This window comes from Chlorocebus sabaeus, chromosome X, assembly GCF_047675955.1.
Source record: "Chlorocebus sabaeus isolate Y175 chromosome X, mChlSab1.0.hap1, whole genome shotgun sequence".
NCBI lineage: Eukaryota > Metazoa > Chordata > Mammalia > Primates > Cercopithecidae > Chlorocebus > Chlorocebus sabaeus.
In genome coordinates this window covers 46300423-46323055 of record NC_132933.1, presented here as the reverse complement: position 1 = coordinate 46323055, position 22633 = coordinate 46300423, and the positions used below count along the sequence as shown (strand labels likewise).

At 37.1% G+C, this 22633-nt stretch overlaps 1 protein-coding gene across 13 annotated transcripts in view; it reads right to left on the bottom strand.

Annotated features, from left to right (window-relative positions):
* Positions 1 to 2637: 2637 nt before the first annotated feature.
* Positions 2638 to 22633, bottom strand: part of RBM41 (RNA binding motif protein 41) — a 63427-nt gene continuing 43431 nt past the window's right edge. For 5 of the 13 annotated variants that reach the window (XM_037988996.2, XM_073013486.1, XM_073013487.1 and 2 more), the window contains 3 exons: positions 17147 to 17294; positions 15441 to 15578; positions 2640 to 3463 (listed from right to left, as the gene is read on the bottom strand). In XM_037988996.2, coding sequence (XP_037844924.1) covers positions 3039 to 3463; positions 15441 to 15578; positions 17147 to 17294 — 711 coding nt within the window. In that variant the 3' untranslated portion in view covers positions 2640 to 3038. Of the gene's footprint in view, positions 3464 to 4015; positions 13632 to 15440; positions 15579 to 17146; positions 17295 to 22633 lie in introns of those variants that run through there. The other 8 variants (XM_073013483.1, XM_037988998.2, XM_037988999.2 and 5 more) reach the window with 4 other exon arrangements.

Below are 22633 nucleotides of genomic sequence, written 5' to 3'. Positions count from 1 at the left end.
CCTGACTTCAAGTTTGAGGCTTCTCCAAATTCTGATCTTTCATGTCAGCTCATGAGGCTGTCAAAAGTTCCACTGCTTTTATCTCCTGAGCAGAGTCTCTCTGCCTATGGCAAAAAACAATTACCAGCCCATACCCAGACTCAGCAGACGCCCATGGAAGGAAAGTGGTCATTAATCTCCACTCACATAGAAAGGACTTCCCCCCACCCAATCTCTCTCTCTCTCTATATATATATATGTATATATACATATATTGTTATCACAGTAGGAGGGAGGTATGTTCCTATCTTCTATATCCTGCAGGGTTGCACTCCATTACATCAAGTAGAAATGGGCTTATGAGAATTGTATTAATTTTATTAATTCATTCAATTAATATTTATTGTTCACCTTCTATGTGTCAAGTACTGTTCTAAGCACTACAGTTGTTTCAATATTCTTACCTTTAGCAGTCATGTGAATAGTTGGATCATTTAGGGAGGTGTAACATTGGGAACGGAACCAGTTTTTGAATAGGAAGCGTATCAAGATTTCTGTTTTGGATGAGCTTAGTTTGACATGTGTATTAGGCATCTAAGTGGAAGTATCATGTAGGCAGCTAGATATACACGTAGATATACAAGACTAAAGTGTAACAGTAGCCAGGTGAAGAAAACATTTCAAGGAAGGAGTGATCAACTGTGTTGAATGCTTCTGATAGGTTAAGCGGGGACAAAAAGACGGCCATTACATCTTTTGGCAACTGGTGGCCTTAAAGAGTTGTTTCAGTAAACTGGTAGGGCTAAAAGCCTCACTAAACTGAGTTACGGAGGAAAATTGGAGATAAAGAAGTTATACTAGGACAGGTGCCTGGATGACCTCAGCCAACCTAGTTCTTCCCACTCCTTCCTCTTAGTTGAAGTGTGAAAAAATCTGAGCTATGTCTTTGTTTTGCAACATTTGTGCTCAGTGGGACAAGTGGCATCCAGAATATATAAATCCAGAGTAGAGCACTTTCGGGGTCACTCAGCTGTTGTGCAATGTAGGGTACGTGCAGACAAGACTCCAACCACCTTGGGCACTTTCCTGAGCCTTTGAGAGACAGGCTCACCCTGGATCCTAGGCTTCTGTTTATCCTTGCTGCCTATCTTTGGGTAGTAAGGCAGCTTTTCTTGACTTGTGCAAGTGTCCTGTCTTACTAGACTCATGCAGGTGGTAGAAATACTGGGGGTCCTTTTGCTCCTCGCAGCTGTTTTCATGTTATTGGAACTGCTGTTGCAATTGGGTCTACTCGAAGCCCCCGCCAGACTTGTGAGCCTTTACAAAGGTATAAACAACTCTGGATAAATTTTACTATTAAAGGGAGTATAGAAATGGGATGCCAGCTGGGAGGACATCAAGGGAGGGTTTCTGTAAAAACGATGAGATTGTATGATATACTTATATAAAACATGTTAGCATAGCAATGGTAAGTAAATTGTTATGCTTACTATTATTATCTCACTACAAGAATCATTTGAACTTTTCAAATAGTAGTCCATATAATGCTAGGACTTTTAGGATTCATATTCTGATTCTTTAAGTTTGGGCCAAAAAGGAAAGTTAAATTCTCAGAGAGAAAGTCAAAATCTTGTGAGCATACTTGTGACTGATGACCCTACTCACTATGGACAAGCTTATTCCACCAGAGAACAGAAGGCATCCATGGTTGCTCAGGTATTACAGGAGAAATATTTTTTGGCATGTAAGTTTTTCACTATAATTGTTTGAAGAGGGAAAGACTGTAAGAATTAGCTAATGTGTCAAGTGTATCTTCTCATTCACGAATTCAACAATTGTTTATTAAGCAACTATATGACACCATTCTAGATGCTTGAAACATGGCAACTAAAAAATATTTTTACTTTCTTGGAGGTCATATCCTTTTTTTTTTTTTTTTTTTGAGACACAGTCTCGCTCTTCACCCAGGCTGGAGTGCAGTGGTGCCATCTCGGCTCACTGCAGCCTCCACCTCCCGAGTTCAAGCGATTTACAGCTAATTTTTATATTTTTAGTACATACAGGGTTTCACCATGTTGGCCAGGCTGGTCTGAAACTCCTGACCTCAAGTGATCCATACGCCTCAGCCTCCCAAAGTGCTGGGATTACAGGTGTGAGCCACTGCATCCGGCCTCTTGGAGGTCATATTTTAATAGGGGAATAGATAATCAAGTATGAAAATAATTGGTAAGATAATTTCACATAATGTTGAGTGGTATGAAGGATATACACAGGGTCATGAGACAGAAAGTGACTGAGAGGGGAGTTGGTGAAATGCTATATAAATAAGGTAGCCAAAGAAAGCTTTTCTAAGGGAAGTGACATTTGGCCCGATGAAGGAGGCAGCCATGTGTACATATGGGGTTGTGGGTTGGTGGGGGGCAACTTTCTAGGTAAAGGGAATAAAGATGCTAAGGTAAGGAGAAGCTTGACTTCTTAGAAAAGAAAGAATGCCAATATGTCTCCTGTATGTGTAAGGGCACAGTAGTATGAGAAGAGGTCAGAGAGGTGGTCAATAGCCAGATCTGGTATAGGGCTTTGTAGACTATGATAAGAAGTTTGCTCTTTTAAAAAATGTGGACAACACACATAACATAAAACTTACCATCTAGACAATTTTATTTATTTTATTTTATTACTATTTTTTGCAGTTGCAAGATTTAACAGAGTGAAAACAGAGCTCCCATACAAAGGGAGGGGACCCAAAGAGGATAGCCATTGCTGGCTCAAATGCCTGGGTTTATATCCTGATCATTGTCCCTCCCGCTGTGCTCTCAGGTGATAGATGATTGGCTATTTCTTTACCTCCTGTTTTTGCCTAATTAGCATTTTAGTGAGCTCTCTGATTGGTCAGGTGTGAGCTAAGTTGCAAGCCCCGTGTTTAAAGGTGGACGCAATCACCTTCCCAGATAGGCTTAGGGATTCTTAGTTGGCCTAGGAAATCCAGCTAGTCCTGTCTCTTAGTCCCCCCTTCAATAGGAAAACCCAAGTGCTGTTGGGGGGGTTGGTTGATGACCACTCTAACTGCTTCCTGCTGAACTGGGGCATAGTAGGGGTTGTGCAGTTGAGATTTCCTTGGGAGGGGTGCCTTCAAGGTCATTAACATCAGAGCATGGGCTAGCAGGCCAGTCCAGGGGTCTGCAGTAGATTTTAGTCATGGACGGCATCTGGGGCTCCATCTGAAGAACGATTTGTAGCTTTACACCTTTGATTCTGGAAGAGACAAACTTAACAAGGAGGTTAAAGATACAGGGTCCAAAGAAGAGTAACAACATTATACCTGCTAGAGGTTCTAAGAAGGGGAGAATCCAGGGCATCCATTGGCTGAGGAGGTCCCAGGGTCCGGTGTTTTGAAGCTCCTCTGCTCCACGTTGTATTTGATCTCCAATTTCTCTAACTTTCTCAGTGACGATTCCAGATTGATTAACATAACAGCATTCTTCCCCTAAAAATAAAGAGGTTCCCCCTCTTTCAGCAGTTAGCAAGTCTAAAGCTCTTCGATTTTGAAGGACTACTGCTGCTAGGGGTTAAGTTGACCTTGCAAGGTGACCAGGGAGTTGGCAACCCGTTCCATGTCACCATTTAGTTCTTGAGATAGTTTGTAGTAGAACTGAGTAGGCGTTGTGATACCACCAATGCCAGTACCTAGCCCATCTAGCACTCCTGCTCCGATAACAAAAGGAAGAATGGTACTCTTTTGTTGTGGGGCTTAGGAACGACATGATTGTATAAAACTTGTTCAGTGTAGATGGTCACAGGGGGCACTAAGAATGAGAGGAAGCACATAGATTCTGAAGAGCCATTCAAACGATAGGCTGAGGTACCACAGACAAAAAATATTCCTGAGGGTAGGCAGACTATTCGTGTGGGAGGAGTTACCCACCTGATGCACTGGGAGTTGGTTGTGTCTATAGTATTGTTAAATTTTACACAGGTGAGGTTTGAGGTATGGGTTATTTCCAGATTGGAAACAAGAGGTCCTACTAAAACGGAAGTGGTATTTATTTCTGTGCTGAAGTTGTTCCATTGTTCAGGTACAGGGATTGAAACGTACGGCCTGAAGTGCAGGGGGAGGCACATCCAACAGTTAGTAGGGTTTTGGGCCGAGACCTCATGGAGCCCAGTAAGGGTGGTATTAAACAGGTTCACCAGGCAAGTATGGGTACAGAGGGTTTCATGTAGTTTTGAGAGATCTAGTCTTTTTTTGGGGCTAGGGGTGCTATGTACCCAGGTCAGTTGGGAGAGTACTTCTTTTACATGTTTTTCTCTTGCCTGATCTTGAACTCCACCCCCATCAGACATACCGGTATGGGTGAAGTAAGTCCAACAGACAGTGGCTCCAAGTCCTCCAGGACAATTAGGATTAATCGTTTTCCCTGTCCAATAATGGGTATTTGCTTGCATGCATGCAAAGAGTGGCAGAGTTATAGTAGTTGCGGGGCATATGGGTGTGGGTAGTGAAGCTGGGGTTTCCCTTAGATAAACTCCTATACGATAGGGCATCAATATTTCCGGGAAGCCGCATTCTCCATAGAAACTCTTGGTAAGGGGAGCTACTGGTCATACAGTGGCATGAAGGGGGTGCAGTGAGAGTCAAAGGGGGTAAGATAACAGTAAAGAGAAAAATATAAGGGAGGGCCATGGGGATTTATGATTTTAATTACTTTCCTCACAGTTGTCTGACAGCCACAAGTCTCCTTTAGCAGTGAGTATGCTGTTCACATCATGAGATTCCACACAGTAAGATCTCTTCCCCGTATTATTTTAACTGCTTCAGATACTAAGACTGCTACTGCTGCCACTACCCGTAAATAATGAGGCCAACTCTTTGCCACCACATCAATTTCCTTACTCAGGTATGCCATGGGTTGCAAGCTCATCCTTCGGGCCTGTGTAAGGACTCCTAGAGCTATTCCTATTTTTTTCTGTGACATATAAAGAAAAGTCTTGCCCCGTTGGCAAGCTTAACATTGGGGCTTGGGTTAGGGTCTTCTTTAGGGCCTGGAAAGCCGCTTCTTATAGTTCCTTAAGGTGTAAAGCTGGGCTATTGATCTGAGATCATTCTTTATTTTAAAAAAATAGATGTTTGCACTTTGAAAACATCCATTTGAGCACCGCTTTTGCTGCATCCCATAATTTTTGGTATGTTGTGTTTTTGTTTTCATTTGTCTCTTTTTGTTATATTAGTTGTGTAAGCATCTTTCATTTAATTTTAACTCGTTTGTGGATTTTCCAGTTTTACTTCTTTCTTCATTTCTTTCATTCCATTGGATTTGGAGAAGATACTTCATATTGTTTCAATCTTTTACAATTTATTGAGACTTGATTTATGGCCTAACATACAATCTGTCCTAGAGAACAGTCTTCCATGTGCACTGGAGAATAATGTGAATTCTGTTGTTGTTGGGTGTTCTATATATTGTCTGTTAGGTTTAAGTCATTTTCAATGTTTAAGTACTCTATTTACTTCAAAAGCACAGGCAACAAAAGCAAAAATAAACAAATGGGATTATATTAAACTAAAAACCTTCTGCATAGCAAAGGAAACAATCAACAGAGCAACAAGAACCTACAGAATGAGAAAATATTTGCAAACTACTCACCCAACAGGGGATTAATATTCAGACTATACAAGGAACTCAACATCTCAACAGCAACAAAACAAACTGTGATTTTAAAATGGGCCAATGATCTGAACAGACATTTCTCAAAAGAAGACATACAAATTGCCAGCAAATACATGAAAAAATACTCAACATCACTAATCATCAGGAAAATGCAAATCAAAACCACAATGAGGCCAGGTGTGGTGGCTCATGCCTGTAATCCCATCACTTAGGAAGGCCGAGGCAGGTGGATCACTTGAGGTCAGGAGTTCAAGACAAACCTGGCCAACATACCGTGTCTCTACTAAAAATACAAAATTAGCCAGGTGTGGTGGCATGCACCTGTAATCCCAGCTACTTGGGAGGCTGAGGCAGGAGAATCACTTGAACCGGGGAGGCAGAGGTTCAGTGAGCCGAGATCGTGCCACTGCACTCCAGCCTGGGCAGCAAGAGCAAAACTCTCGTCTCAAAAAAAAAAAAAAAAAAAAGGATGACCTTTGATAGCAACACGGACACTTCCTCATTGTAATAATCTAAAATTTACTGAGTTCATACCAGGCACTATTCAAAACATCTTACATGTATTAATTCTCACAACCACCCTGTGAGGTAATACTATTATTGCTCGCATTTAGAAAATGAGAAAACGAAGGCGTAGTGAGTTTAACTTACTCAGGTTCACACAGGTAGTAAATAGTAGCCAGATGTGGTTACAGAGCTAGTAAATGGTCAAGACAGTGTACGGTAGAGTCATACACTGGGAATATGGCATTAGATCACATGTCCTTAACCATTATGCTATTCCATAAGTGGAGGAAGCTACCGTGTAGGTACAAAGGTTAAGTAGGCGGTAGATTTGTATTGAAAGAATAAGGGCCTCATGTCAGGCTGCTATAACAAAGTACCACAGAACGGGTAGCTTATAAAGAGAAATTTCTCACAATTTGGAGGCTGTACATCTGAGATCAGGGTACCCTCATGGTCAGGTTCTGGTGAGGACCCTCTTCCAGGTTGCAGACTGCTGAATTCTCCCTGTATCCTCACATGGCAGAGAGAGAGAGAGAGAGAGAGAGAGAGAGAGAGAGAGAGAGCGAGCACTCTTGGGTCTCTCTCTTTTTTTGTTTGTTTCTGATCCCCTTACCAGATGGGATCTAAACTCCCACAGTGCTTTGCATCTTTCTTTACAGTACTCATCACTCTATGTTACAGCTTACAAACACGTTTCTTACCTCCCCTATAAGCTAAGAGATTCTTGAAGGTAGTAACATATATTTATTATTTATCCTAGTACCTCAATGGCATCTTAGAGAATGTCTTAGTAGTACTGATAAATATGTTTTTCTTAAGGGCATTAACCCCATCCTGAGGCCCTGCTCTTCTGACTTAATTCTCTCTCAAAGGCCCCAATTCCTCAAACCATCACATTGGGGTTTAGGATTTCAACATATGAATTTTGAGGAGTCACGTTCAGTCCATAACAATGAGGAGGTTCTCAATGAGAACACATGGACACAGGTAGGAGAGCAACACACACTGGGGCCTGTGGGGTGGGAGTTGAGGGGAAAGGGGAGGAAGAGCATCAGGATAAATAGTTAATACATGTGTGGGTTAATACCTAGGTGATGAGCTGGTAAGTGCAGCAAATCACCATGGCACATGTTTACCTATGTAACAAACCTGCACGTCCTGCATATGTATCCTGGAACTTAAAATTAAATTAAATTAAACAAACAATGAGGAAGTTCTCGTTTGACTGCCAACATGATATTTTATTGCACAGTTGTACCATAATTTTAAACCAATCAGTTCCCTATTGATGAAATTTTGTTTCCAGGTTTATGCTATTATAATGATGCAATGAATATTCTTGTGCCTATCTCTTTGAACACATGTATTTCTACGTAATAGAGATCAAAAAGTAGATTTTCTAGATCTACATACTTAAAATTTTAATAGATACTGCCAAATGCCCTCCCCAAAGGTTATACTTATTTATACTCCCATCCAAAGTGTACAAGAGTGTCTATTTTCCATACCCTTGGCAACATTTAGTGTTATCAATTTTTATATCTGACACTCTGACAGGTTAAAAAATGGCAACTCAACATCTAGTGCCCAGATCTTGGTTTCTAAAAATCATTTCCCAATAAAAGGAAGTAGGAATCAATGCAGAAATGATTAATTCCAGTGCTAGGGTAGGAAAAAACCAAAATGAGCCTAGAACACCTTGTGGTGCCACAAAACAAGGAAGTGGGCAGAAAATGGGATATGTTTAAGAATAGAGGGGCCAACCTGAAGGAGCTCCTAATGGCCAAAGGTAGAAGAATTTGAGCAACAAAACAATGACAATATTAGGTTATAAGCCATAGAGTAAAATAAACATCCATGCTGATATAAATACATGAGAAAATAAGCAGGAGATGGGACATCTTCCTTAAAGAATTTCAATATAGAGAGTGAAAAAAGAAAAAGAAAATCACTGCTGTTGTCTGAATGTGCCTCCCCAAATTCATATGCTGAAACTTAATCATCAGTGTGATCAATGTGATAGTATTAAGAGGCAGGTCTCTAGAAGATGATTAAGTCATGAGGGTAGAGCCCTCATGACTGGGATCAACAACATCATAAAAAGGGATTTGCCCTTTTTACCCTTCTGTACCTTCTGCCATAAAAGGGAGCAGCGTTCTTCCCCTCTGGAGGATGCAGCAACAAAGTGGAAAGAGAGAATAGCCTTCAACAGACACATTTTGGAAGGAGAGAATAGCCTTCAACAGACACTGAACCTGCCAGCACCTTGATCTTGGACTTCCTAGCTTCCAGAACTGTGAGAAATAAATATCTGTTCTTTAAAAATTACCCTGCCTCCATTTTATTTTTGTTGTTATAGTAGCACAAACAGACTAAGACAATCCCCACTAGGTAAACACTACCTTAATAATTGCTGCTATCAAGAACCATTGATGAATGCTAAAATTAGTGGGCAAAAGTATGATGGGAAACAGAATATCTGAACAGTCTCAATGCATCATCCAGAATATATTTAGTAATTGTAAAGAGGAAAACTGTAACTTTACAGTAAAGAAATCCAGCAAACACCCCTTTAACCAAATGATCAAGGTTAACATTACCAGTATTAAAAATTATCATCAAATACGTCCTGATATAATGCACTAAAAAGGGCTAAAAATCACTTTGGTGGCATTCTCACCAAAAACACAAAACATGAAAAAACATCAGACAGACCCTCATTAGGGACATTATACAATATAACTGACCAGTACTCTTTAAAATTGTCATGGTCGTCAAAGACAAACTGAGAACTGTCACAAATAGGAACAGAATAAGGAGATAACAAAATGCAATGTGGGATCCTAGATTTGATCCTTGATCAGGAAAGGACATTAATGGGACAACTGGCAAAATTCAAATAAGGTCTAATATAGTTAATAGTGTTGTATCAATATTAGTTTCCTGATTTTGATAATTGCACTATAGTTAAGTAAGATGTTAGCATTAGGGGAAGTTGAGTGAGGATATATGAGAACTCTCTCACTATTTTTACAACTTTTCTATAAATCCAAAAGGCTCTTTGAAAATGAGAGCCCACTGTCTTAATTTGCATTACTACTCTGAGCATTTGTCTTAGTTTATTGGTCATTTATATTTTCTTTTCAACAAATTTCCTTTTCCCACTTTTTTATTGGATTTGTTTTGTATACTAAAAAGTTATATACATTGTACACTAAGAAATTAGCTCCTTGTATGGGATAAATATATTTTCCAGCTTGTCTTTTTATTTTTTAAAATGGTGGCCTTATATGTATATGTGTATACAAATTTTTTCCTTTCTTTTTTTAGAGACATTCTTGCTATGTTGCCCAGTCTGCTCTTGAACTCCCAGCATCAAGTGATCCTCCCACCTTGGCCTCCCAAACTGTTGGGATTACTCGCATGAGCCACTGTGCCTGGCCTATGGATGTTTCTAACTGATGATTTCTGCTGACCTGTGGACAGAAAATAAGAAAAGTAGCAAAGTGGCTTTAAGTTTTCAACTGTAAACAAAAGACCACAGAATGAAAACACTACTTAATAGAAATGACTGTCTCTCCAAGTTTTTCTTTCCTCCATAAAAATAACATTTATTTAAAAAAAGTACACACAGTAAAATTCATCCTTTTTAGTGTATAAGCCTATGGGTTTTGACAAATGCATACACTTACATAACTACAATTAAGACACAGAAAATTTCAATTATTAAGACAAATTCCTTGTGCTACCACTTTGTAGTCAAGGAGCATTCCAACCTTAACCCCTGACATCCATTGAAGTTTTTTCTCCAATCCTATTGTTTTTCTTTTTGAGAAAATAATATGAATGAAATCAAACAGTAAGTAGCCTTTTGAGTTTGGCTTCTTTTACTTAGTAAAATGCATTTAAGATTCATCCAAGTGGTTGCATGTATATTTCATTAGTTTTTATTGCTGAGTAGGATTCCACTGCATGGATATACTACAGTTTATCTATGCACCAGCTGAAGGATATCCTTCATTTTTATGTTCCTCAGTTGCAGTGGTCTGCAGGTCTAGTAAAAAGCAGAGGTGAGATTTTCTACCTAACAGGAAACAGTTCCTTCTAAAAAGTCCAGCTTAGAAGTACGCCCCTGATAACATGCATCAGAGGCTATATCAGGATAATTTATTCCTTGTCACTTAACTATGTCTGAAATTGGACTGTTAATCCTAAGTGAGCAGTATATCAAAGGAATAGGAGTTTGTCCTGAGTATAGTCAGATGATATCCCCAGAGTAGGCCTGAAAAATATTCTGGAAGCCATGCCATTGGCAGAATATTTTTTTAAAAAATTTCTTTTTAGTTAAAAAAAAAAAAAAACACTGGAAAAATTAAAAATCACCCCAAAATGACACCACTTTAAAAATTTTACAAAGTAAAAGTCCTCCTTCAGCCTATTCAATCCCACTTCCAAAGGTTTACAACTTTCTATGTCTATTTCCCAGCTTTTTCGTAAATTTATTCAGAAATATTTATATACATACATAGGATACCTAAATGAATGCTTTTGCATAAAAATGTATTTGTACTATACATATTTCTGCATCTTGTTTTTTAACTTAATACACAACCTTGGACATGAGTATAGGTCATGATATATTCATAGATACGCTTCACTATTTTAATGGCTGCATAGTGTTGTACTAAATAGACGTACCATAAGTTATTTATCCATTTTCCTACTGATGGACATTCCTACTTTCGTGAGTTTTATTGAGATATAATTCATAAACCACACAATTCACCCATTTAAAGTGTACAATTCCTGGTTTTTAGTATATTCAGAGTTGTGAAATCACCACCATGATCAATTTTAGAACACTTTCATCAACCTCTAAAGAAACTTCATACACTTCAGCTGTTACCTCCAGCCCTTCCCATTCCCCCCAACTCTGTGCTAGCCCTAAGCAACCACTAATCCACTTTCTATCTCTATGTATTTGCCAATTCTAGACACTTCATATAAATAGTATCATATAACATGTAGTCTTTTGTGACTGGCTTCTTGCACTGAGCATATTCTGAGTTCTTCCATGTTGTAGTATGTGTCAGAAGTGTTCACCACTCTTCTACTTTTTGAAAGAGTTTGTGAAGAATTTGTATTAATTTTTCATTAAAAGTTTTGTAGAATTCATTTAAGAAGCTATTTGAGCTGGGGCTCTTCTTTGTGGGTATCTTTTAAAAAATTCATTTAACCTATTTACCTGATATAGGTTTATTCAAGTTTTCTACTTCTGAGTTGGTTTTGGCAGTTTGTGTCTTCCTAGGAATTTGTCCACTTCATCTATGATAATTTATTGACATAAAATTAATCATAATATGCTTTCATAATCCTTTTTATTTCTACAAGTTCAGTTGAAATGTTCTCTCCTTCATTTCTGATTTTAGTAATTTGATTCTTCTTTTTTCCTGGTCAATCTAGCAGAAGGTGTGTCAGTTTTATTGATCTTTTTATAGAATCAACTTTTGGTTTCATTGATTTTTCTCTAGTTTTTTTTTACTCTATTTCATTTATACTCATCTAATCTTTTGTATTTCCTTTTTTCTCCTGGCTCTAGGTTTAGTTTGCTCTTCTTTTTCCAGGGTCTTAAAGTGTAAAATGAGGTTAGTGCTATGGTCTTTCTTCTTTTTTTATTTTTTTTGAGACAGAGTCCCGCTCTGTTGCCCAGGCTGGAGTGCAGTGGCACAATCTTGGCTCACTGCAAGCTCCACCTCCCAGGTTCATGCCATTCTCCTGCCTCAGCCTCCTGAGTAGCTGGGACTACAGGTGCCCGCCACCTCGCCCGGCTAATTTTTTGTATTTTTAGTAGAGGCGGGGTTTCACCGTGTTATCCAGGATGGTCTAGATCTCCTGACCTCGTGATCCGCCTGCCTTGGCCTCCCAAAGTGCTGGGATTACAGGCGTGAGCCACCGTGCCCGGCCTTTCTTCTTAAGTATAGGCATTTACACCTATACACTTCCCTGTAAACACTGCTTTAGCTGCATCTTGTAAGTTTTGGTGTGTTGTGTCTTCATTATCACTCATCTCAAAGAATTTTGTAATTTCCCTTATGATTTTTTTGACACATTTTTTTTTTCTTCTTTTTTTTTGGTAATGACAGGGTCTTGATGGGTTGCCCAGGCTGGTTTTGAATTCCTGGTCTCAAGGGATCCAAGGCATCCTCCCACTTCAGCCTGCCAAAGTGCTGAGATTCCAGGTGTGAACTACTGCACCCAGCCAGTGACTTACAAGTGTGTCTGATTTCCACATATTTGTGAGTTTCCCAACTTTCCGTTGTTTTCTAACTTTGTCCCATGTGGTCAGAGGACATGCTTTGCATTTCAGTCTCCTTATATTTATTAAGGCTTGTTTTATGTTTTAACTTATGGCCTACTTTGGAGATGTTTCATATGCACTTGAGAAGAATATGTATTCTGATGTTGGGTGGAAAGTTATATAGATGTCTTTAAGGTCAATTTGCCTTACAATGTTGTTCAAGTCTTCTATTTCCTAGTTTATCTTCTGTCTAGGTGCTCTATTATTGAAAAAGGGGTAATGAATATTCCAACTCTTTTTATGGACTTATCTATTTCTTCTTTCCTTTCAGTTTTTGCTTCATGTATTTTGGGCTGTACCGTTAGGTGCAAATATATTTATAGTTGTTACATCTTCCTGATGGATTGACCCTTTTATCATTGTAACATTTTACTCTTTATCTCCAGTAATTTTTTTTAAAAGTCTATTTTGTCTGGTATTAGAATAGCCACTCCAGCTTTCTTACGGCTGTTGTCTGTGTGATATATTTGTTTTCCATCCTTTTACTTTTAATCTATCTTCTAATCTAAAGTGTGTCTCCAATAGATGGCACGAAGTTGAATCAGACTTGTTTCTGACATCTCTGCCTTTTATAGTATTGTTTAATCCATGCACATTTATTATTTTGATACAGGAAGATTCATGACTGCCATTTTATTGTTTTTGATATGTCTCAAACTTTTTGCTTCTCCATTCCTTCTCTTGCACTGAGTATTTCATAATGTGATATTTATATTTCTTTAATAATATTTTTGATTTTTAAAAGTCATTTCCTTAGTGGTTGCTCTAGGGCTTACCATACACATCTTAACTAAACTGAATAGGCTTCAGATAAATACTAACTTAATTCCAATGTAACAACCCTATTCCTATATAAACCCATCCCTCGTTTTGTGGTATTATTGTTATACAGGTCATTTCTATACATTATAAACCCAACACACATTATTATAATTACTTAATATAATTTTACATCTTTAAAAGAAGCTGAGAGAAGAGTAAGTATATGTTTATAGTTTTTTTATATTAAACTTCTTATTTCCTATTTCACATTCTCTCCATTTGTTACTGTGGATTTGTGTTACTATCTGGAGTCAGTTCTTTAGTACAAGACAGTTTTGCCTCCATTCAGCTTCTTCATCCTGTTATTGGCAAATATATTATATTTTATATGTTATAGGCCAAACAATGCAACTATATACATATTGTTTTATACAATTGTTTTTTACATTAGTTAAGAGAAAAAAGAAAAATGCATAGATTGTTTCTGATAATTACATAATTATTTTTGCCTGTGCTCTTTTTCTGCATGTGCGTAGATTCAGATTACTGTCTGAAGTCACTTGCTTTCAGCCTAAGAACTTCCTTTTGTATTTCCAGTAAGTCAGGTCTGCCAGCAACAAATTCTCTTGGTTTTTGATTATGAGAGATGTTTTATTTCACCTTCATTTTTGAAAAACAGTTTTATTGTATATAGGATTATTGGTTGACAGTTATTTTCTTTGAACACTTTGAATGTGCTATTCCACTGCCACTGCTACTGTTTCTGAGGGAAAGTCAACTGTTAATTTTATTTAGGTTCCTTGGTAAGTGATGGCTCATTTTTCTCGTATTGCTGCCAAGATTTTCTTTTTGTTTTTGGGTTTTAGCATTTTTCTTATGATGTATCTGTTTGTAATTTCTTTTTCTTCTGGGATGTATAGGTTAATGTCTCTCATCAAATTGGGGGTATTTAGAGCCATTATTTCTTAGAATATTTTTCTGCTCCTTCTTTTCTCTTCCTTTTTTCCTATACTCCTATTAGAAATATGTAGGAATGCTTAATGGTGTCACACGGGTTCTATACTCTTGTTTAATTTTATTCATTTTTTTTCTTTCTGTTCTTCAGCCTGGATAATATCTCAGTTCATCTTCACAACCCAATGAAGTAAGTAGCATTATTATCCTTACTTTATAGATGAAAAATGGGAGGCTCAGATTAAGTGACTTGCCAAGGTCATACAATGTTAAGTGTGGCTGTACAGGTCTGACTCCAGTTTGTACTACTTCCTCTCTGTATAGTCTTTTTATTTTCCAGCAACCATAAACAAACAACTGGGGGATTTGTGACTGGCATCCTCTTTTCTAGAGAACTCTTTCTTTCCATTTCCCTTTGGTATTCTTTGCTAGTATGTTCCTCTTCTAAAATTCATATGCCTAATATTTAACATATATTAGACACTTAATCAATGTTTATTGCTTTGAATTCAATGGCTACTCAATGGTTGGTAGCTTAAATGGCTATGAGAACAACAACATTTTGATCTAAAATATTTCACTAGAAAAATATATAGCTTTTTGAATACTGATAACTTGTGGAGGAAGCATTCATTAAATATGTCCACTGACTTATGAAACTACCTACTATTACTGCTGATAGTTCTGACTTAATAGCATTTGTTGATGCTTAGGCCTGGGGTCCTGCTCTTTTATTTACTAGGTGGATGAAATATGGACAAATGGCCTCTAGTAAATAAATATTTCAACATTTAATTAGTTTTTTGTTTCTGTATATAGGAAGCAGTCTAAGAAAGAATGTTATCTCTAGAGACAAATATTGAGGACCCCAGAAAAATTATAAAGATTTAAAAAAATCCTTAGGAATAATCCCTTTTAATTTATCCTGAGAAAATAATACTCTTTGCACTCTACCCTTCATATTCAGCATATCATCTGTCCTATATAGTCTTCAATTATATAATAGAAAATGTTTTCTACCAGTTCTCTCCAAAAGCTGAAAGGGGTTGTCCTAATTACTTTTTTTCCCCTCCCTCAGTTTGTTTTTCCTCTTCAACTCCAAACAAACTGGTGTCTATACATAAATCCTAGATCCAAGATTCCAATTCAAGAAAGACCATCCAGGACCCACAATCTATATATATTCTAGCTACCACTGATTTCTGTAGTGCTACCTGTAGCACATGATATGAGAGAAGTCGCTTGGAGATTTGACCGTTGCTTTTTGTTCTTTCCAAACTCTATCACCAATATTTTCCCACGTAGTTTATATCCATTTACTAGATGCAATGCTTGCCATGCTATCTCCTTATCTAAAAGAAAAAGAAAAAATTTCAATTTACATAGGACTGAACAATTCAATTCTATTCCAGGTCTAGTTTAGGTTATTTTGCCTTGGAGTTAAATGTAAGCTATAAGGCCATATAGTCATTTGATTTTTATCATTTTTTCTATAATCTCCCATTTGCATTATTCAGCAAAATTAAATTAATGACTAAAAATAATAATAATAACTCAAAATACGTGTTTGAGTGTGTCTCCTAATTCAAAGAAATAAGTAGAGAAACAAAGATATAGGCAGTGTGCTAAAGAAGTCTAAGCTATTAGTAATTATATATAAGCCTCTACCTTAGGTAACAGATTATAGGTATTATTAGAATCAATCATTTTCAAAATGAGTAACGCAAAAAAAGTTATGTTATTGAGAGCACTTTGCTACTTCTATTTTTTTTTTTTTCAGTGGGAGAGTGGTTCTGGGCCACCTTATTGGGATAAATAAGTATAAGAACCCTTGTAGGCATATGGAAGGTTGAAATGTGAGAATATATACATATGCCAGGAGTATTCAACTTATGGGTCTAAGAGTCTGGATGTAAGAAATAAGGAAGGGATGATTTATGGCCAGGAGTTTGTGGAATCATAAGTAGACAAGTAGACTGAACCAATTTTGTTTCATATATATATGTACTACAAATTTTTTTAAGTGTATAGCTTTCAAGATTAGTAAAACAGCTACACATTTTAAAGTACTTGCTTTAAAAGCCTTTTTATTATGTATTTTTTCAATTAATACATCGTATTATGTGGGGCACCCATAAACTGTTTTTTAAATTTAAAAGGGGTTCTTACACTTGAAAAGACTGAAAACCACAGTTACAGAGCATTTAGAAACTTTCAGTATGATAGGAAAGATGACACAAGACTGTATGAAAACAGTGGAGGGGAGTTTGGCAGTAATCATGTGTAAAACCACTTGCCTACATATAGATTAATAGGCTATTTAGAAATGACGATGCTTTAGGGACAATGAGAGGTACAATGAAGGCTACAAAGCCTTCCCCCAAAACAACGTATTATCTGGTCTGTCACAGAAACTGAAATTCTTATATTATTCTTCCCGTTGGATTAGAAGCTATGCATTAATTAATATGCAAATAATACTTAGAAGACTGTATCATCATCTACTAATTATGAATAAGTAATAAATTAGTATATTAGCTTGTGCTCACTTAGTCCTAAAGGAACAGTGCATAAGGCAAGTACATGTGTTCTGATCAGAATACTAATACACTAATTAATGAGTAATCTAATTATAACTTGGACCAGAAATACTGTTGTCAGTAAAGGGAGTACAGATTTTGGTAGGGTAAGAAGGAAGTACCAAGACTGGGAAAACCTGAGGACACTGGGGTAGTGTGGCCATGCACTGTCAATGGAGGAGAGGAAAGAGAAAGAAATACTGAAAACATATTTTTCGTTCCTTCTCTTGTTCTCACATGCTGTGAAGAAATCAAAGGACTGTATCTAAATTAGAGAGGTTATAGGTAGTCTCTAGCGAACTGAGGGGCAACTGAGTAATCATCTGGATGAAACTACTTACTGGGAAAGGTGACAAAAGCCTGGCCCCTCATTCGTCCAGTCATCATTCGGAATTGAATTGGAGGTCCTTTTTTCTCCTGGAACCGAGCGAACAATGACACAAGATCTCTTTCAGTCACCCGAGGGCTAAGGTTCTTCAGGTATAACACCTAAAACAAATTGAGAATCAACCAAAATATCATAAAAAGGAGGTAAGGCAATTCTTTTTTTTTTTTTCTTTTTGAGACAAAGTCTCACTCTGTCACCTAGGTTGGAGTGCAGTGGCACAATCTCGGCTCACTGCAATCTTGGTCTCTTGGGTTCAAGCAATTCTCATGCCTCAACCTCCCCAGTAGCTGTGATTACAGTCATACCTGGCTAATTTTTGTATTTTTAGTTGAGATGGGGTTTTACCATGTTGTCCAGGCTAGTCTCGAACTCCCAACCTCAGGTGATCCACACGCCTTGGCCTCCCAAAGTGCTGGGATTACAGGCGTGAGACACCATGCCCAGCCGTAAGGCAATTCTTTCATTATGATTACAATTAGTTTCACATAAAAATGGTGGATTGAACACATTCATTTAATTTCATTCCATCCAGAAAACTCTCTAAAACTATGGGCACTTAAAAAAAAAAAACAAAAAACACAAACTAACAAGGTCAGGAGGAACAAGAAAAGGAGACAACAGCAATAATAATCTGGGAGATGAAAAATAATTGGATGAGCAGGAACCAACTCAGCACACTGAAGAAAGTTGAATTTTAAACTGGTAGTGGAGAAAGCCAAGAACACACCTGTCACCACTTAAGAATCCTTAAATAGTTCAGGAACTGATAATTTCACTTACTTTCAGAAATAAATGTGAAGGGATGGGGTTAAAATAAGGCAGGTCAGTTGAAGGCTGTCTAAAAGCCAATATGATTTTTAAATACCCTCCCTCACAACATGCTATGGGGTAAAAGATAACTTGCCGATTCTGGTAGAATACTTGAGGCTCATTGTCAGAAGATGGGGAATGCCACACATGGCTGAAGATGTGAACCCTGTTTCTGAAAGCAAGGAGAACGAATGCATACTAAATGTTGAGGTCCTCCCAGACCTTTTCTGCCATTTGGCTCCTAGAATGCAGGTAGTACCCTCATAAGAAAGATTTTGGAACAGTCTTCTCTGGGAAAACTGGTAAGTCCTAGGAGGAAAGATATAAAAACACTGACTTGGGATAAGGAATTTATCTAACAAATGGTCCAGCCAGACCACTTTAAAGTGAAGCTCAAAGTCAACAAGTACCACTTGTGTGCTCAGAGATTCCAATCTGCTTTTTAGTTCCTACTTATAAAGTTGGGCATCGATTATCAGGCATCTTAGGAAATCCTCTAATGTGAAAGAGAGAACACAACAAACATAAAGAAAAGAAAGCAAATAGGAAAAAACTTCAACAAACCATAACTAATATCCTCAGAAAAATAAGAGAAATTATTCTACCTATTAGGCATGGGAGGGTGGGTGCGGTGGCTTACCCCTATAATCCCAGTGCTTTGGGAGGCTGAGGTGAGAGAATCACTTGAGTCCAGGAGTTTGAAATCAGTCTGGGCAACACAGTGAGACACTGTCTTTACAAAAGAGACAGAGTGACATGTGCTACTTGTGAGCAAACAGCATGCACCACCACACCTGGCCAATTTTACAAGTCCCAGCTATTTGGGAGGCTGAGGCAGGAGGATTACTGGAGCTCAGGAGTTTGAGGCTGTAGTGAACTACGATCACATCACACCACCACACTCCAGCCTGGGCAACAGAGTGAGACCCTGTCTCAAAACAAACAAACAAACAAACAAACAAACAAACAAACAAACAAACAATTCAAGAGAACAAAAATGAGCTCTTATATGTGATTGAACTTAAGATGTTATCAGCTTAAAACAAATTGTTTTACCATGACCTATACCTATAAAAGACATACAGAGGAAAATGGGAAAGATATAAAAGTATATCACTACAAAAAAAACCCCAATGAACCATAAAGGAAGACAGCTGAGAGGGAGAGACAAAAGAGGTACAAGAGAGACAGAAAACAATTAACAAATGGCAATAGTAAGTCCTTTGCTAGCAATAATTACATTAAATATTAATAAATTCCCCAAAAGACAGAGTACCTGAATGGATAAACAAAACTCAACTATAAACTATATGCTAGCTATTCTATAAGGCCAGGATTACCCTGAGACCAACCTAGACAAAAACATTACAAGAAAAATACAGACCAATATCCTTAATAAACAGATGTAAAAATCCTCAACAAAATATTACCAAACCATATTCAACAGCACATTAAAAAGATCATACACAATGACCAAGGAGGATTTATCCCTGGGATGCAAGGATGATTCAACACACAAAAATTGATCAATGTAATTCAACACATTAACAGAACAAAATATAAAAATTACACGATCATCTCAATAGATGCAGACAAAGCATTTGACAAAATTCAACACTGTTTCATGATGAAGACACTCAACTACTAATAGAAGGAATTTACCTCAACATAATAAAGGCCATATATGTAAAGTCCACAGCTAACATAATATTCAGTATTTAAAAACTGAAAACTTTTCCTCTAAGATCAGGAACAAGGCATGGATACCTACTCTCACCACTTCTATTCAACATAGTACTGGAAGTTCTAGCCAGAGCAAATAGGCAAGAAACAGAAAATGCATCCAAATCAGAAAGAAAGAAGTAAAATTATCTCTGTTCACAGTGAAATGATCATCCATGTAGAAAACACTAAAGATTCAACAACAAAAAAAAATTAGACATCAGTAGAATAGGGAAAAGCTGAAAGTTTTTCCTCTAAGAACTGGCAAAAGACAACAATGCTCACTCTCACCACTCTTATTCAACACAGTAGTGAAAGTCTTAGCTAGAGCAATTAGACAAAGGAAAGACATAAAAGGCATCCAAAGTGAAAAGGAGGAAGTGAAATTGTCCCTGTTTGCAGACAACATGATCTTATATACAGAAAAACCTAAAAATAACCTAAAAGAGTCTACCAAAAAGCCCTTAGAACAGATATACAAATTCCATACAGTTGCAGGATACAAAATCAACAAACAAAACTCAGTAGCGTTTCTATATACGAACAGCAAACTAGCTGAAAAAGAAATCAAGAAGGCAATCTCATTTACAATAGCTACGAAAAGCAAAATAAAATGCCTAGAAATGAATTCAACCAAGGAGGTAAAAGTCCTCTACAAGAAAAACTACAAAATACTGATGAAAGAAAAGTGAAGAGGACACAAACAGAAAGACATTCCATGCTCATGGATTGAAAGAACATTGTTAAAATGACCATACTATCCAAAGCAACCTACAGATTTAATGCAATCCCTATCAAAATACCAATTACACTCTCTTTATAGAAAAAGAAAAAAAATCTTAAAATTTGTATGAAACCACAAAAGACTCTGAAGCCACAGCAATCCTGAACAAAAATAACAAAGTGGGAGGAACTGCACTACCAGACTTCAAAATGTACTACAAAACTGTAGTAACTAAAACAGCATGGTACTGGCATAAAAAGAGACACATATAACCATAGAACAGAATAGGTAACTCAGAAATTGACCCACGTATCTATAGCCAACTAATAATTTAATAAAGGCACCAAGAACATCAGTTGGAGAAAGACAATCTCATCGATAAATGGTGCTGAGAAAACTGGATACCTATATGAATGAAGAATGAAACCAGACCCCTACCTCTTACCCTATACAAAAATCAACTCAAAATAGATCAAAGACCTAAACGTAAGACCTGAAACTATAAAACTACTAGGAAAAAACATAGGGGAAACATTTCAGGACACTGGTCTGGGAAAAGATTTTATGAATAAGACCTCAAAAGCACAGGCAACAAAAGCAAAAATAAACAAATGGGATTATATTAAACTAAAATCTTCTGCAAAACAAAGGAAACAACAGAGTGAAAAGGCAACCTACGGAATGCAAGAAAATATTTGCAAACTACTCACCCAACAGGGGATTAATATCCAGACTATACAAGGGACTCAACATCTTAACAGCATCAAAACAAACAACCTGATTTAAAAATGGGCAAATGATCTAAACAGCTATTTCTCCAAAGAAGACATACAAATTGCCAACAAATATATGAAAAAATACTCAACATCACTAATCATCAGGAAAATGCAAATCAAAACCACAATGAGGCATCATCTCATTCCAGTTAGGATGGCTACTACTGGAAAGACAAAAGTTAACAAATGCTGGTGAGGATGTGGAGAAAAGTAAATTCTTAGAGACTGTTGGTGGGACTGTAAACTTTTACAACCACTATGGGAAACAGTATGGAGGTTCCCCAACAAACTACAAATAGAACTACTATACGATCTAGCAATCCCACTACTGAGAATTTATCCAAAGGAAAGGAAATCAGTATATTGAAAAGACAACAGCTTTCTCATATTCATTGCAGCACTTTTCACAACAGCCAAGATATGAAATTAACCTGGGTGCCCAACAATGCAGTATATATACACCGTGGAAAACTATTTAGCCATAAAAATAATGAAATTCTGTTATTCAGAGCAACATGGACGGAACTAGAGAACATTATGTTTAGTGAAATAAGCCAGGCACAGAAAGTTAAACACTGCAGGTTTTCACTTATACGTGGGAGCTAAAAAGAATTGATTTCATAGAAGTAAAAACTAGAACAGAGGATACTAGAGGCTGTGAAGGGTAGGAGGAAGGAAAGGATAGGGAGAGACTTGTTAAAGATGTAAAATTACAGTTTGATAACAGGAACAAGTGCTAGTGTTCTATACCACTGTAGAATGGTTATAGTTAACAATAATATATTATATAGTATCGAATAGCTAGAAGGAGGATATTGAATGTTCCCAATGTGAAGAAATGATAAATGCTTAAGGTGGTAGATAAGCTAATTAACCTGATCTGTTCACTATACATTATATGTATCGAAACATCACTATGTACCCCATAAATATGTACAATTATTATATGTCAATTAAAAAACTTTAAAAAGAAAATAAATAAAATAATAAATCAAGGTTCACAAGTGCAGCAATCAAGACATTAATTTTTCTCCCTTGGGTACTTTGCAGCTGAGACAAGCTGCCACCTGGTGAATGGTGGTACCATATTTATTTGGCCCATAGTTCAAATAGCTTCAATGGAAGACCTCTTGAGAACATCACTTTTCTGTTTTAATTATACCATTTTATTATTGGCATGGAATTATGACTATATTAATGGAAATAATAAAGAAAAAAATTAACCAAAAAAGTTAGAAGGAATTAACAAATTCAGTAAAGTTGCAGAATAAAAAAATCAACATAGAAAAATTCAGTTGTGGTTTCTATACACTATCAATGAACCATATGAAGAGGAAATTAAGAAAGATATCCCATTTACAATGGTATTGAAAAGAATACAATACTGAAGAAAGAACTTAACCAACGA